Here is an 18,147-nt window from a genome sequence, read left to right as displayed (position 1 = left end):
ATATATGTGATCACTGCAGTTAATTTTCTAGGGGCTGACACTAATTCACTTGGTTGTTCATACCAGTCATATTGCAGCTGTCTCTTCCCTGAAAACAACTGTTATATCTTACAGTGAGCACAAAGATTCCTCGGAGAAGAAACACAAAGACAAGGAGAAAACCAAACACAAAGATGGCAGTTCAGAAAAACACGACAAACACAAAGACAAACACAAAGATAGAGACAAGGAGAAGCGAAAGGAAGAAAAGGTACAGGATGGTGGCAAGGATGTTACTGCTTTGGACTGTACTATTTTACTGTGGATAAAGACACAAGCAGCTGCACGTTTTAAATTTTTAATCTGTTATTTATTTGTCAGATCAGTTGTCCAATTTCTGTAGAAATTTATGGCTGTGAAGAAAAGAGCCATGACATTAAGCATTTTAGATGAAATCACTATGCATCTGTTTGAATAGCTGTATATAAATTATAACTGATTGTAATCTAAATTGTAACTGATGCAGATACACCTAAGGCAATAAATGTCATGTAGTAGCAACCAACAGTTTTTGCTCCCCAAAAGTAATTCTTGAGCAGCTTGATGTAAGATGTTATATAAATAGTAACTGATGCAGGTACACATCTTAGCCAGCCTAACAGAAGAAGGATGGATAGACAGTAATTTAGTAATTTGTCTGCTCCATGTACTGCTGTCTGAACAAAGTGCCTGATTACACAGTTTAATAGTACAAACATAAGCCTTGAGTATATACGTTTAGGAATTGGTAGCTAGGTTTAACCAGTGAAGAGGGAAACTTTTTGAGATTAAGATAGAGAAAGAACTGGATGATGCACATGTTCAGGATTGGCTTGCTACATTGAGTCATGCTGAAAAGAGTTTCTAAGTAATAACTGGAGGTGCATTTGCTCCTGGTGCAAAGTCCTTTGTCATTTGCATTTAAATTTAAAGATGTGGCCGTGCTTTTTATACCATACTGACCAGTTCTGACTTCTGTCTTTCAGAATAAATTGTCTTCTGGTGAAGTGAAAATAAAGAAGGAAAAGGAAAATGGCTTCTCCAGGTATGCAAGTGCAAACTTTTTTATGTACAAGATGTATCTGTTCAATTTTTAGTTAGATTTTTATTAATGTTCAGAAGAGAAATTGTATTCCTCTTGTTGAGAAACCTGTACATTTTAGGGTCTTCTTCCCAATAATAAGAATAATCTATCTATCTATCTATCTATCTATCTATCTATCTATCTATCTATTTATTTTGTATGCCGTCTTTCTCCCCAGAGGGACTAAAAGAGGCTCACATACAAAGATTAATAATAATAATAATAATAATAATAATAATAATAATAAAGTTTATTTATATCCCGCCCCTTGAGGTCAATCGGGGCGGCTAAGAGCAATAAAATACAATACATTGTAGATCAAAATTCCCTTCCCCCCCCCCCTTAAAAAATTATTAAATCAATTATAATTAAAACCAACTAATTAAACAACATTAACACATACACATTATTACAAGACAAAAACAAAACAGATTTAAAATGTCAATAAAGTTCAAAACAATTAAAAACATCTACACACATTATAAAATCACATAAAAATACACAAAAGTTAAAAACATAACTAAAACTCACCTGCTCCATAAAAACCACACTGCTATGAGTTATATACCAAATGCCTGCCTGCATGAAAACGTTTTTACTTGCTGGCGAATAAGTAAGTTGCCACTCCCGAAGAAATACTGAAATCAAAAGTGGAGTCTTTGCATGTGTTTAGATTAGAGAATATGGACAGCTATACAAAGAGGATGATTATTGCAAAGCATCATCCAATGTGTGTTTGTGTGGTTCCCTCCCCCCCTTTAAACCCAGTATAGGTGTAAACACCTAGATCATTTTAGACAGTTTTCCAGTGTCAAACAAGGTATCATTTGGCAGGGAAACTTTTTCTTTAATGGAGTTTGGATGGAAAATAGTGGACCTCAGAGTGTGGTGGAGTCTCCTCCTTTGGAGATTTTTAAACAGAAGCTGGATAATCATCTGCCAGGAGTGCTTTGATTGTGTATTCCAGCATGGTGGGGATTGGACTGGATGGCCCTCTTCCAACTCTGTGATTTTATGATTCTAGAGTTGATTTAACAAACATCTTTTATACATCTTTCTTCATCATGTCCTAATATACTGGCCACACATTTCACATTTTTCAGTGGAATTTAAAATGATATTCAAACGTGAATGTATGTTGCTTATTCTTAGTTTTATAAAATTAGGAACCCTCTTGGTTTCACTTGGAACTGATCGGCAATGGAACACATTCCCTTGGAAAGTGGTGGAATCTCCCTCCTTGGAAGTCTTTAAACAGACTGGAAGGCCATCTGCCAGGGATGCTTTGATTGAGAGTTCCTGCATGGCAGGGGGTTGGACTGGATGGCCCTTGTGGTCTCTTCCAACTCTATGATTCTATGCAGTCGTAAGAATGCAAAGCTTACTTATTATAAAAAAAAATTATAGCAATGCTTGTCATGAATACTGAAGAAACTAGCACTAGATGTCGCCATCCATCCATAATCCAGTTTCAGTGGTCTGTTAGATTAAGGACATAACTGCAAAAGGTTGCTTCCCTGAAGCTTCTTGAGAGAGAACTATGATGTCCAGTGCTTTTTCATATTACTTTCATTCAGTACATTCTTGTTCATTTTGGTTCCCATCAACATGATGTTTGTAGCAGCATATATTTATCTTCAGTAACTCTGGAGGTGTATATGCCATCTCTGCTTAGCCATTCCCAATGTGACAGAGCTAACTACACCCTGTTCTGCCTCATGAATGTACACTATTCAGTTCTAGGTTCTAGAACATGTCTTCCTACAGCTGATGTAGGAACTGACTTCCCATGTGAGTGTAATTGGAAACCTTGAGTTTATTTGTAACTGACAGTACTAAGCAAGGCTCACAAAGCATTCAAATAGTTCATCTAAAGCTTCTTAACTGAGATATGTGCCTCAAACAACATGGTCCCTATTCCACAGAAATTTGTCTATATGTCTGTCAGACTGTAAAGTTCAAAGAGATCCTAGTTGTATAGGCCTAAAACTGGATTCCATGCATTGTCCTTACAGATTGTTTATTAATACCTAAGTAATAAAAATATGGCAAATTAAAATCAAATTTACACTTATTTTTAATGTGGTTTGTAAGCAGCTGTAGATTCACAACACTTTTGCTTAGTTTTTTCACATGTACTCTTTTTGTTCACTGATTGCTTTTGTTGTTGTTTGTTTGTTTGTACTTTGAACTACTTTCTTTGCTGTGCTTTTCACAGGAGGATGAGATACAAATTTTCTTAAATAAAGTGGCTGTGGTTTTTTCCTGATTTGCTAAGACCCATTTTGTCCAAACAAAATGGATTGCCTAAGTATTACAATTTTTTTCAGTCACCATCATTCATTTAGACAAAGTGTCTTAAATAATTTAAAAGTTGAACTGTTATTTAACAGAAAGGTGTCCAAGTTTGCTGAAACTCCATGAATGTCTCATCCTCTTCTGATTTTGCAGATATTGCTGGTGGCAGGGATAAAGAGAGAGCCCTAGCCAGAAGTATTGAAATGATGGGGGAAATTGTCAAGTATCAGAATGAAGAATAAATATTAATATTTTTAAAATAAATAATTCACATTTTCCTCTTCTTTAGTCCACCACGTATTAAGGAAGAAATGGATGATGATGGCTACTACAGAGAAGACTACAAACCGCTGAAGAGACCCCGAGAAGATGATGAGTGAGTATTTGATACAGCTTACTTGTGGTGAAAAGTAGGAATAATAGCAGATTCATATTTCTATCCATAGAAAGAGTATGGCTTTTTAAATCTTATGGGTTTCCATGGCTGAGCAGGAATTTGAGCGCTGCTCTCTTAGGTCTAAAAACCACTGCAGAAATAATCCAGTTTGAGACTGCTTTAACTGCCCTGGCTCAGTGCCAGGGAATCCTGGGAATTGTAGTTTATTGTGGCATTAGAGTTCTAACAGAAAAGGCTAAATGTCTCACAAAACTACAGTTCCCAGAAGTCCCTACCATTAAACCAGGGCAGTTAAAGTGGTCTCAGACTGGATTATTTCTGCAGTGTGTTTTGAACGTTAAGAGTCCTAGTCCAGACCCTCAAACCACTATTCCAGGCTGGCTGTTAAGCAGAGGTACAACACATCGCTGATATTTGACTTGCATTCATCATGCTTGTCATTTTGATGTCTGTAACACGCTCTACATGGGGCTTTGGAAGCTTCAATTGATCCAAAACGCTGCCACCAGATCGGTCACAGGAACATCAAGATCTGACTATATTACTCCAATATTAAGATTTCTTCATTGGCTGCTGATCAGCTTCTGGGCACGCAATACAAAGTGTTGGTTATTACCTTTAAAGCCCTACATGGTTTGGCCCAAGTTACTTAAGGGAACGCCTCTCCCTACACAATCCGCCCCACACTCTTAGAACATCAGGGAAGAAACTGCTGAAACATATGAAAGCTAGACTAAATACAACTTCTCATAAAGCGTTTACAGCCGCGGCCCCTAAATTATGGAACAGCTTACCAGAAGAGATCCGTCTCATTACCACCTTCGAAGCCTTTAAAAAGGCACTTAAGACGGATCTCTTCTGGTGGGCCTATCCACCTGACTTTTTATTATAGCTGATTTAATGGAACATTCCCACTCTGACTTGATAGCACGCCTCGATCCTCAGGGAGAGGCGGAAAATACAAATAAAATTTATTATCATCATCATCATCATCATCATCATCATCATCATTTTCAGTGAGCACAGAATTATTCTAAGTACCACTAAAATGGGGCCAGATAACTTGCATTTTTAATGGCTTTTTGTTTAAGTTACCATGTGATTTAAGAAGCTCATGAAGCAAAGAATCATGTATCTAAGGAAGATAGGCATTTGGGGGGTGGGGGTTATGTCTAAACTAGAAGTATATCATATTTTCAAGGATTGTAAAGATAGCTATAGATACATGTGGTACATGGCATATGCATAAACCAGAAATTTTATTTAATTTTTGTTTTACAATTTTTTCAACTGTTTCAGTATTGACTACAAACCTAAGAAGATCAAAACCGAAGATATCAAAAAATCAAAGAAGCGGAAACAGGAAGAAGAAGAGGTGTTGAATTTATATTTTGTGATGTTTTGGGGTAGTAAAGGAATATGACAGCCAATGGGAATTAATTAATATTTATTTATGTAGGGGAGTTGTGAAAAATACAAGATTCTCTTTTTCACACTCTCTCACTCATGTGCACACACATACATCCTGCTGTGGTGATTGCAGCGGTGATTTAAAATAGATTCCCACAGAAAAGGGAGTACCGTATATACTCGACTATAAGTTGACCTCATGTATAAGTCGAGGACAGGTTTTAGGGCCAAAATTATGGATTTTACTATGACCCATGGGTAAGTCGAGGATAAAATTTAGAGGCATATAGCAAAGGATCTAAAAGATGAAGCAAAGCAAAACAATGTTAAAGAACTTACAAAAGTCCAGCAGACATAACTCTTTGCGCTTAGTCTTAAGACTGGATGGCTGAGAGAGTAAAGGAGGTCAGGAGCTTAACATATTATACTCTTGCTTTTCATCAGGAGATGGTTCCTTCTTTTAAATAAGAGTTAAGATACAATACTTACATTGACCCATGGGTAAGTCGACTCAGGTTTTTGGGGTCAATTTTTTTACCTAAATTCCTAGACTTATATGTGAGTATATACAGTACTTTATTTATTTAATTTGTATCCTTCCTTTCACAGCACAGTGTCCAAGAACTCTTGCCTTGTTTACAAGAGAATCATTCTGTCCTTGATAATTACTGCAATTTAAGTTTGACCTCTGATCATATCATCTGACTGGTGGAAATTGCCCCCTCACTCTAGTTGCATTGCTCTACACACACATCTGCATGTAGTTTTTCCCATGTCTTATATGTATTTTAGGCCAAAGCTTTTTAGATGACACATTCCTTTCACTGTACATTTGAATGGTTAAAAGTGCATCTAGACCAACAGCCTAGATGCTTTTAGAAGATTTTAGATTTCACAAAGTTGATTCATATTAAGCCACACTGCTTTAGTCTACAAAAACGATCATTATCTTCTATCTAACTTGAAATGAAATTGATCTCACACCTTGATAGGGTCTACATGCTGATTGACTATGACAATACCCCTATCCATCCCTGGATAGATCTCCCTGACTTGGGTCCAAAACACACAGCAGAACAAATCCATTTTGAGACTGCTTTAACTGCCTGACCTGGCTCAGTGCTAGGGAATCTTTGGGACTGTAGTTTATGGTGGTCCTAGAGTTTCTGACAGAAAGCTAAACATCTCATAAAACTACTGTTCCCAGAATTCTCTAGCATTAAGCCAGGGCAGTTAAAGCGGTCTCAAACTGGATTATTTCTGTGGTGTGTTTTGGACCTTTGACTCAATCAAATGATTCTTTTTGTGTGAAGCACATTTTAAATGGCTAGGTGTAGCCATGTTGGCCATATAGCAAATCCTATAACATCCAAACAATGATACCGTTTTCCTTGTTGACCTTTTAGACTTGCTCTTTTTTAACGAATCATTTGTGTAATGAGTATTAAAATCTGTTCATGGAATATTAAAGGCTTGAATGCTATACATAAAAGAACACATATTTCATTATTTGGAGAAAGAATGTTTTGATATCTTGTGCTTACAAGAAACTAAGATAAAGAAAAATGATGCAAAGTACTTAAGAAATTGGAAGTTGGGACAAATGGTCAGTTCAAATAATGAGAAAAAGAAAAGCAGAAAGATCTTCAAAAACAATTACAAACAGAATTGGCTAGAGAAATTGGAAAGAACCTTAGAATAATTAAACAATGGAATTTTGAACACGCTAATAAAAACAGAAAATGGCTGGCCCAAAGACTAAAACTTGCTAGCTTACTTGCTAATTAGCTTACTTGCTGTTCACCGCTATGATCTTTGGAATAGCGATATATAAATAAAACAAATTAAAACAAAATAACAAAAATTAAGGAATTTTTTTTCAATTTTATACTAAACTATATAAGAGGGAAGATTATACAGAAGAAAAAGAAAGATTCATAAAAGAAAATATTGCTAAACAAAAATGGGAAGAAATACCGCAAGAACAATAACAAACTGAATGCCAGATTTACAGAAGAAGAAATAAGGAAAGCCTTTAAAAATCTTAAATTGGATAAATCCCCAGGACTGGATGGTTTTACAGCTATGTGTTATAAAAAACTTGAAGATGTGCTAATTCCACCTTTTAAAAATATGTTAAATGCAATCTCGGAAGAGGGAATTCCAAATTCTCGGACAATAAATGATATAACGTTAATCCTTAAAGAAGACAAAGATAGTACTAATGTCGAAAATTATAGACCAATTTCTTTACTCAATTTAGATTATAAAATATTTGCTTTCATTCTGACTGAACGCTTAAAGCCTGTCTTAATCCAGCAAATTGAGGAAGATCAAACAGGCTTTCTACCTGAAAGACGTTTAAAGCAAAATATAAGAGCTATGTTAAACCTTATTGAGTATTTTGAAAAAAATAATCAGAAAAAAATTGGAATGTTTTCCATAGACGCATATAAGGCATTTGATAACCTCACTTGAAAGTATATGTTAAAGACATTGAGTAATCTTGAAGTTGGCAATAGATATCTTAGCTGGATACAAAGCATTTACAGTACTCAAACCGCAAGGCTTCTTATTAATGGAGAAAGAACTCAACAGTTTAATATACAAAAAGCAACAAGACAGCGCTGTCCCCTGTCTCCCTTTATTATTTATAACTGTTTTGGAAGACCTCAATAATAGAATAAGGAAAAACACAGAAATCATGGGGGTAAAAATTAAGAAATTTGAATACAAACTTAAGGCCTATGCGGACAACCTTGTCCTTTTCCTAGAAGATCCTTCTGTTTGTACACATAAAGTCATTAATACAATTAATGACTTTGGTACTGCATCTGGATTTAAAATAAATACACCAAAAATCTGTGATAATAACTAAAAATATACCCTCAGTTGAAGAAAAGGAATACAAGATTGTACGAAATGCAAAATAGTAAAGAAGACTAAATACTTAGGAATATGGATTACTAATAGAAACACGGAACTCTTTGAGAACAACTGCAAGAACATTTGGGAAAAAAATAAGTAGGATCTTCTGAAATGGACTAAATTAAATTTATCTGTTTCTGGAAGAATGGCAGCTCTTAAAATGTCAGTTCTGCCAAAACGTAATTATCTTTTCACTCATGTTCCAATCATTTCCAACTTAAAAATACTAGAAGAATGGAATAAAGAAATAAGGAAGTTTGTATGGGCTGGGGAAAAACCACGCGTGAAATGGAAGACTCTGATACCCATGAAAATGGTGGCTGTGGCTTGCCTGATCTTCAACTCTATTATCAGGCTAACTGCTTAATCTGGGCGAGAGATTGGATAAACTTAAATGACGATAAACTACTTGCCTTGGAGGGGTTTGATGCTCGCTTTGGCTGGCATGCGTACCTTTGGAATGAAAAATATAAAATTAACAGGGATTTTGAACATCATTCGGAAAGCTATTTTGACAGATTGGTTAAAAGTAAAACAACTTTTTTACAGGAAAATTCCTGGATTGGCTTCTGCGCATGAGGCGCTTTTCTCAAGATCACAGATATCTGTGTGGATAAGATATGAGGATTTGTTAACAAAAAATAATGATAATAAGCTAAGCCTGAAAGCGATAGAGGAGATAAAACCAATTCATAAAGGAAAGAACAATGTCTGTTGGAAATGCCAGGAAGCAAAAGAAACACGGTTCCACGTTTGGTGGGAATGTCCCAAGATAAAGAAATTCTGGAACCAAATCCATTTGGCAATAACTAAAATTATCTGAAGGAAATTTGAAAAACTTCTGGAGATTTATCTCTTAAACATGACGAACAAACTTCCAAAGAAAATAGAGACTTTACATTGGTGTAAAATCCTCTACATGATTACTGCTTGGAAGGCTACTTCTGGCACAATATTGGAAATTAAACGAGCTTCCAATTCTAGATGAATGGCTATTAAAATTGTGTGATATGATGCAAATGGATCATTTGACAAACATTATTCACTGAAAAGGGGAAGAAGAAATTGAAAAGGAATGGGAGATGATAGAAAAATATTGTGGTAAACAATGGAAATAATTTATATTTAAATACAGTTAAGAATCTATACCTAAAAGCAAATCTGTTTTTGCAATAAAAATAATGGGGACGGGTAAATCATTAGAGCAATTGATATACTGAAGTTATTAAAGATATAGTAGATTTATAGGGAAACTATGTAATGCAACAAGAATAAGCACACTAGACAAATGTTATATGAGGGAAGTAACTCTTTCTTTTTTTAATTTTTTGAAATAAGAATAGCAATTGAAGAAAGGTTTGGAAAATGCAGATTATACTAACTAGTTTAAGACGTGGGAATACACTGTTAAAAGTTGTATAACCATGTAAACGTAGATATTTAACTGTTATATATCGCATGTTAAGTTGACATCTACAATTGTTTTTGTTTGTTTTTTTAAATCCAGCTAATTTGTTATATAGGTTTTTAACTGGTTTTAGATTGAATGATTGTATGGATTGTTTTTAGAATTTTTGTATTGTTTTTAAATGGTATGAGTGGGTTTTTGTATTGTTGGGCTATGGGTCGTCACTTTGTATTGGTTTTGTTGGTGTTTTTGTAAACCGCTGTGATCTGCAAGGAATAGCGGTCTAGAAATAAAATTTCATTCATTCATAAAGTGCAATAAAATTTATTTTAAAAAAACATCCAAACAATGATACCTTTATTGGGCCAACCAAAATGCACAATTAAATGTTGCAAGCTTCACAAAGGAAGGAGACAGGCTGGATTCCAAGGAAACATCTTCCTTGAATTGCAAATGGACAGTAAATTTCCTTGACTTTGAAAATCTACCAGTGACTGCATGGCCAAAGGGGGAGGTGCCAGCCTGCAGATAGCCCTCCCTACCATCTGAACTAAGACCAGAAACAGAAAATGCAGGCCTATGACTAACATCTTCAATTTTTTCTTCCTGCTTGCCAGATGAAGAAGCCAGTATGACTTTGAAAGCTTGCAACATGTAATTGTGCATTTTGGTTGTCCCAGTAAAGGTATCATTGTTTGGATGTTATAGGATTTTTGCATAGTTTGTTTTTAAATGAAAGAGCATCTTGTATAATCACTGTGTTTATCCTTATCACTTTACAGGACTTCAAGCCCAAGAAAATAAAAAGCAAAGATAAGAAGCTGCCTGAAGGAGACCTGAAAAAAAAGAAAACCAAAAAAGAGGAAGAACAGAAATGGAAATGGTAACATCCACACTTCAGTATTTCTGCTGATGGCAGGATTATTGTCTTACATCTTAAAAACTGCTAATAGATTATTGGACCCAGCATGCCCCTTCCAGGAATGGAAGGGTGCGTTTTATTCGTAGAATGGGCTGAGGTCCTGTGCAGGAACTAGCTGGTATTAGTGTGTATCTGTGTGGGATGCCATTTCCTCCTAGTCCCCCCCTCCCCCCACGATACCTTCACTTTCTTGAGGGTCCCTTGACTCTCTACGGAGGCTTATCAGTGGGAACTAAAAATCAACCTATCAATCAGTCCTTTCATTTTAAAAAATACACCAATATCAAAATAATATTACCACAAAATGTGTGTAACTAACTTGCAGCCCCACTAATCATGTGCATCTGAATTCATGAAATGTCATTTTCTCTGGAAGAAATTACCACTTGGGGGACCATGAATATGAGAATGAGAAAGCAAACAAACAAAACCTGCACAACACATCCCTCTTTACCACACACACTTTGCTCCCATTGCCAATAAGATGCCTCTTATGAGAACTTGTGTCTGATGCAAGTGGACCATTTGTTGTTCAGATCTTGGTGTGCATGGCAATATGAGGGAATGTCCCCTCTGTTGTTTGAGTTCCTCCACCTGCTCCATTTTTAACTATGTACTAATTTATCCCTCACATGGATTAAAAAACTTGACTTGAGTGACTGCTAGGGTGTTTTCTGACATCATGGAAATTCCATTGTATTTCAGAGGATAAAAATGTCCAAGAATACAGGAGACAGAAAACTGATGTTCAAATGAGATGGGACATTTGTTCTGAGTAACAGACATATGACCCTTTCCAGGAGGGAAGGGGGATGAAACCAAACTAATTTCTGTGTCCTAAAATTCTACTACTATTACTTCCAGTTGGGTTTTTTTTTAAGTCTTGCTTTTAAACCCCACATTTTGGGAAACAGTCATAAGCCCTGAAGAGAAAATAGCTGCTTTTATTTATCTAAACAAAGATCTAGCATTAGCATTACTGTCAAAATAACAAAATAGTTCCTGCCCTCAGAAATGACCCCCAACGATGTACCTGCCATTCTTTGTGTCACCTTCTCTTCAGACAGCCAGATCATATTGAAATACTGCAGAGTAGTTCTTACAAGACAATTTCCCACATGTGGTGAGAAATGTGGTCTGATGGTTTTCAAGACATTGCCAACTTATTAGATAAATCTATTACAGGGTTTCCTTAGGGCCACTATAAGTCAGAAACATCTTGAAAGCTCACAACAACAAGATCTGCTCACCAAAGAGCATTTACTTCTACAGCTCCAATGTTCTGGAATAAACTTCCAGAGGAGATTCGGCTTAGCTCCACCTTAGATGCCTTTAAAAAAGCCTTGAAGACACATCTTTTCCAGTCAGCATATCCTCCTGACTCTTTGTAGAAAGTTATTGCCAGACAGAAATCATCTCAGGATGTTTAATTACGACTGATAGATGTTACAACTGTTTTTATAGGTGATTTTAAGGAATTTTATAGTAATGTATATGTAACGGTAATTTTTACTAAACACATACTGCAATGTTGTAATATGTATTTCTCGTTTGATTTGTAAACCGCTTTGATCTGTTTGGAAAAGCGGTATATAAATAAAGCATTATTATTATTATTATTATTATTATTATTATTATCTGTAAGATAAGTATATGATCATAGAATTGTAGAGTTGGAAGAGACCTCAAGAGCCATCTAGTCCAACCCCCTGCCATGCAGGAACTCTCAATCAAATCATCCCCGACAGATGGCCATCCAGCCTCTGTTTAAAGGAAGGAAGTGAATTATCAACAAATGCTGATCAAGTTATAACATTGTAGCAGACATTTAAACATACTTTACGGCATAATAATCTGAGAATAGGTTTCAATTAGAGTTTCTCAACTCTTTCAGTAGAATGTGTTGTTGAGGAAGAATTTGGCATTCATCTCAGATTATTTCCTCACTGATTGCCTTCTTGTTTGTTGTTTCCATCTAAACATGTCATCGATTACAGAGTTCAGAACACTGAAAACCCTATAGTACTTTCATTTCATGCCCAATATATGCATAATAAATTTAATGAATTTAAATGTGAAATTTAAAAAACCTGTGTCCCCTACAGGTAGAATGTCATGAAGTTGTGACTGACTGATTTCATCTCAAAGCACACTTGGTAGCAAATGTGGGTTTATTGATGTAGAATTGGTTGAAGCAGTCCCATTTATTCCATTTCCTGTCAGGGCCTTACTGCTTTCAAGAGGCACAGTTCTCTACCTGTTTTGTAGATGTCTTATACTGTAGTTCTTGATTTGCTACAATTGTTCTTTTTGAAATGCCTTTGTGCCTAATTGATGCTTGATCAATAGTGAAGGATCCTAGATTTGTGTCATTTTCCAGAATTCCACTATCATGCTCTGTTTGTCATAGCTATTATTTTCTATCTACCAGTCTTTACAAGAGTGCTCCAGCACTGCTTGTCTTGGTCCTTTTCTCATTTTCCTGGGTTTGGCAGTGAAACTTCAGTTAGCTTTGTCTGGTCACTGAAAGCCATGTTGATTGGGTGACAAAACATATATGCTCAGAGGTATGTATGTTCATCGCTGTAGTTGTTTATACCAATGTGTCCTAGGCTGATCTGCAGCTGCTGATACTAACACAAAATGCTTCTTCATGGATCACCTTTTCAGGCTAGGTTTTCCCTTCCCTAGTTACAGCACTCCAGAATCCAATTTTACCACTGAGCTGCTGTATACAGGTTTACATGTCAAAACATAATGGACACATTCAAGTCATGAAGAATTTCCATCTCCCAGTGCTTGCAACAGAAATTAAGTAGGTACCTAGCATCTCCCTTGAAATCAGCTGGGGAACTAATGTAATAATAATATTCTCTCCCTATGGTGCAAGGCAAGTAACAACAACAGATTAGAATAGAGCAACAGAATAGAAACATCATACAGTGTACCCGTGCCAACGGAAAAAACCACATAACTCTAGAGGATGATAATGATGATGATTCACATAGGCTGGATCATACTGTTCGTATATGCAAGAAACCTCCTGCATCATTGTGTATATTTCACATATACACATGCCAGGCAGCCAGGATTGAATGTAGTTTTTTGCTACATGTATTTTTATAATAATTTGTCATTCTGTAGTAATGTTTACAGTGGCCTTCAAAACCTTATTTCTGCATAGAGTCTGGAACAGAAGAGCTCTCACACTCATTTAGTCAATCTTCATTCCTAATCCTAAAGCAGGCTTTTCCATATATCCCCATCCAAGCAACAACTAACTCTCCTGGTGCTAGTGATTCCAGCAGTAGGTAAAGATATTCACAGTGATTTGACTTCTGTGATTCTGATTTGAACTGTATCACATGGATAAATATAAGGTAGGTTAGGGTTCATGGATAGCTCTCTGGAAGAGAAATAGCTTTAAAATTTAATATGTCCTTGGTTTTACTAAGTATCTGCTTCTGTTGCACTACATGAAGCAGACTTCCTTCTCATTCTTGAAATATAGATTCAAAAAACATGTAAACTATTTTTGGAGTAAAATTGATATGAGTTAGACATGGCTTCTTGTCCATGCATTAAGGACAACTATTATTTAAGGCTTAGGAAAATCCCTCCGTTTTTTTCTCCCCCTGAAATAGTAAGGACAAGAAACTTATATTAAATACTGGACAGTCTGAGCTTTTGTGATATTTTGTATTAATGCAGAAAAGTGTCATTCTTTGGTAAATAATACTTTATCGAATTGTAGGCCCCTTTTTAATTTGACTCATTAATTACAATAGAGAATGTGTTTGACTTTGTCATTTGTGTACATCAAGCTGTAGAGTCCTTATTTACCCCCTTTTACATTTTCCTCTGTAAGACGCCAGTGATTAATTGCAAGTTACTTTTGCGATTTCTTTGTTTATGTAAACCACATTAATTGCTTTAAATAAGCCTGAAGGGAGTGTATAAGAATAAGAAACAATAGTACTGGTAGAAAGGCAAAACTAATTTTATATAGCAGCAACAGTGATAAAACTGTTACTATGTTTAGCTTTGGTAAGCAAATCTTTCAGTAGCCTTTTTTTAGTAAGTGCACATACATATAAGTTGTTCAAACACCAGTTTGCTTTCCTAGTTCACTATGTAGCAAGAAGTATTATCCCATAATATTAACTGTTTGGTGTGTATATGTATATAAATAAAACAAAAGGCATTTGGATTTTGTTAAATTTTTGACATTTGAAAGATAATGAATTTTGTAGGTCTTAGTGCTATATGACAATGGCTGGACGAAGGGCCACACCAGCTGACACCCTAAGGAGAGGGGGGTAATACCACTACTTCCCAAACATCTGTCTTTTGGCAGAAATGGCCTGTGGTGTTTGCTTGTGTTCTTTTAAAATGCCGAAGACATGGTGTGAGTGACCCGAGTCTCAGTGGAAAGAGGAAAAAGAGGCCCCGACCTTTAAAAAAACCCAAAACCCTGAATTTTAAATTTTTAAATTTTATTCTTTTAAAAGTCTGTTTAAAAAGACATCTTACAAAATTTTCATTTTAACCACATGAAACTATGTACATGCAAATACATTTAGGGTGCAAATACTATGCTGTAATTTAAAGGTATAATTTTAATTTTGCTAGTTGTTTATGTCATACCAACCCTAGTGACACCACTGGAGGCTTCCTTGAATTTTTTTCTCTTCTTCTGTTTAAAGGTGGGAGGAAGAGCGCTATCCTGAAGGTATTAAATGGAAGTTCTTGGAACACAAAGGTCCTGTGTTCGCACCACCATATGAACCTTTGCCTGAAAATGTCAAATTCTACTATGAGGGTAAGTAAACTGTTAAAAATTCATACTTGATAGGCCTCCACCTGCACAGCTGATTAACCTTGGAGTTCTAGGATCAAACTTATCAGTGTTGTGGCTGTAATACCAGCATTTAACCATTGCATCACCAGGCATTGATGAAGGATTGAGAGTCCCTCCACTCTAGGGAGAAGCTTCTTCCTTGCACCTGGTTGCCCTAGGAGCAGCAACTAAGCAGCAACCAGGAGGCCTCTTGACAGCACTAGCCTTTGCTGCAAGGCTGGCACCGGTGAAAGGCTTCTGCGTTGCTGCTCTGCCAGCTGCTCAGTTGTTGCTCCCAGGATGACAGGGCGCAAATGGAGCAGCCAGTCAAACAGCAACCAAGAAGCCTCTTGCCTGTGTCGGCTTTACCCGCAAGGCTGGCATAAACAAGAAGTTTCTTGGTTGCTGCTCAGCCAGCTACTTGGTTGCCGCTCCCAAGGTGACTGGGCGCAAAGGAACCAGTAACCAAGACTCGTTGTTTTGAATTTGCAGTACAAAAGGTAAAGGTAAAGGTTTTCCCTTGACAGGATTGTTTAATCATGTCTGATTGTAGGGGGCAGTGCTCATCTCCGTTACTATGCCAGGAAAGCCAGTATTGTTAGAGATGATTCCATGATCGTGGCTGGCATGACTATGTGGAGAACAGTAAACCTAATATCAAAAATTATGCGCTGGGGGGCACACCGCCCAAAAGGAAAGGGACCAGTAGCCTGAAAAAGTTTGGGGAGCACTGCCTTAGAGTATGTTGGGGAGAGGTGTTTACGCTGGGCCTACTGTTTTAGTTCTTCTTGGGTTGCTTATATACTTAGTAAAGAAGTAAATGTGTACAACTCTCATTACATTTTGTATGTTGACATGCAGTCAGCCCTACATATCCATGGATTCCTTATCCACGGATTCAAGCATCCACAGCTTAAACATATTCAAAAAAATATATAAATTCAGGAAAGCAAACTTTGATTTTGCCATTTTATATAAGGAACATCATTTTTACTATCAATTGTATTTAATGGGATGAGCATCCATGGATTTTGGTATCCACGGAGGGTCCTGGAACTAAACCTCAGTGGATATCAAGGGCCCACTGTACTTGTATGCTGGAGAACAAAAATACAAGATTCAAGTCTGAAAGGCATTTGCATATATATTTTTAATTTGACTTTAAAACACACACACAGTCATTTGGAGTCAAGTATCTAGTCCTTTCCTGGTTGTTCTTTTAAATAGTTAAATGAATACCGTATATATTTGACTATAAGTCAATTATAAAGTTCCTAAAAAAAGTGTCCACCCTTCTTCCTTCATAGCCAGGGATCTTTCAACAGTTCCCTGTTCGAGTCCCTGAGTGTGCTCTCCTCTGTGTGTGTGTGTCTGTGTGTGTCTTATTCCTCAGCCTTCCCTCACAGTCAGAGCTAACAAACAGCTGGTGAAACAAGGGAGAGAAAGAGTATGCCGAGGTATGCCATCCTAGGAGTAAAGGGAAGAGAGAGAGAGGTTTGTACCCAGTTTTGCAAACCATGAGCCTTGGAAATCCTGGGGGTGAAGGGAAGAGAGGGGGGTTTGTACCTAGTTTTGCAAGCCATGAGCCTTGGAAATCCTGCTAGTAAAGAGAGAGAGGAAGGGGGAGAGAATGAATGTGTGTGTTTGCCGAAGTTTCCCTATTTTCCATGCGGAGACCGTGACCCTTGGGAGAGGTCCAGAGAGGGAGAACTAGGGAGGAAAGTGGTGCTTTGTTTCACCCTTTCGTTCTTTTATAATATGCCCAGTCTTTGACCCTTGACTTGTCCATGGGTCATATCAAAATCTATGATTTTGGCCCCAAAACTGCTCTCGACTTATACATCACATCCACTTATACACAAGTATATATGGTACGTGTCACATCATATTTTACCTGTGAACCTTTTAAAATATGGTATTTCCCACAGAGTTCACTATATAAAAGTTGAATGATCCATATGTGGCTAATCCTTCAATTAATTTGAAAGATACTACTTTGGAAGCATCACCAATATATTATTCCTGAATTCCTCCTGGTCTTAATTTATGGATTAATTCTCTTCTGCTATTAACAGGGTTGCTACTAATTTCCCTAAAACTAAACAAGGAAATTTTTTATCTAAGTCATAAATCAAGAAAATATTATATTTTTATTTTAATATTTACCTTAACTTTACCAGTACAGGTATTGGATAGAATGGATTTCACAAGAATCCATTATTTTTTAAACAATGCCAACTCTAGGGGCTGCTGGTAACTACAGCCTTTGTCTCTGTTTGGCACATATACGGGGTACTGGTAAACACCTTTTCTCAAGAGTGCCATGACCTTAGCAAGGTTTAGGCTTAATGCTGGACATATTGGATAGGAAAAGGAGGTGCTGAGTTTGGAGCACATTGATGCAGCAACTCCTTCTTCCTTGAGCTGTGAGCAAAGCTGCCTTTCTACATAGCTAGTTATTTCATGCTGAGCTTCTATTACACTTCTTCAGTGAAGGGGAAACAAGACAGTCACGAAATGCTGAAATATCATGCAGGGCAGGCTTTTAACAACAACTGTTTGAGTCAGTGAGTTAGAAATACCATCAAACTTGCAGGTGGCAGAAAACCAGCCCAATATGAAGGACTCTTGCATGAGACTCAAGAACAGAGAAAGGAGATAAAGAGGAAGAGAGAATTGAAAATGGACATGTTCAGTTTTACTACTTCTGCAATAAGAGCAGCCCAACTATAGTCAGTGCCTTTCTCTTAACACCAGTTTTGTTACGTGTAATCATACTTCTAAACTGTCATTATGCTCTTCAGCAATTTGTCTGCACTTAATACATAAGCCTTACTTACTT

General features: G+C 36.7%; 1 protein-coding gene across 2 annotated transcripts in view; it reads left to right on the top strand.

Moving 5' to 3' along the window:
* Positions 1–18,147, top strand: part of TOP1 (DNA topoisomerase I) — a 114,106-nt gene that overhangs the window by 56,559 nt on the left and 39,400 nt on the right. The window contains exons 4-9 of one of the 2 annotated variants that reach the window (XM_089513983.1): positions 115–250; positions 1,005–1,063; positions 3,690–3,776; positions 5,097–5,172; positions 10,326–10,426; positions 15,172–15,287. In XM_089513983.1, the coding sequence (XP_089370109.1) occupies positions 115–250; positions 1,005–1,063; positions 3,690–3,776; positions 5,097–5,172; positions 10,326–10,426; positions 15,172–15,287 (575 nt within the window). The remainder of the gene's footprint in view (positions 1–114; positions 251–1,004; positions 1,064–3,689; positions 3,777–5,096; positions 5,173–10,325; positions 10,427–15,171; positions 15,288–18,147) is intronic. The other variant, XM_089513984.1, reaches the window with a different exon arrangement.

This window comes from Sceloporus occidentalis, unplaced genomic scaffold (assembly GCF_023333645.1).
Source record: "Sceloporus occidentalis isolate IW3139 unplaced genomic scaffold, rSceOcc1.0.p SCAF_3, whole genome shotgun sequence".
Taxonomy (NCBI): Eukaryota; Metazoa; Chordata; class Lepidosauria; order Squamata; family Phrynosomatidae; genus Sceloporus; species Sceloporus occidentalis.
This window is presented reverse-complemented; position numbering and strand designations above follow the sequence as displayed.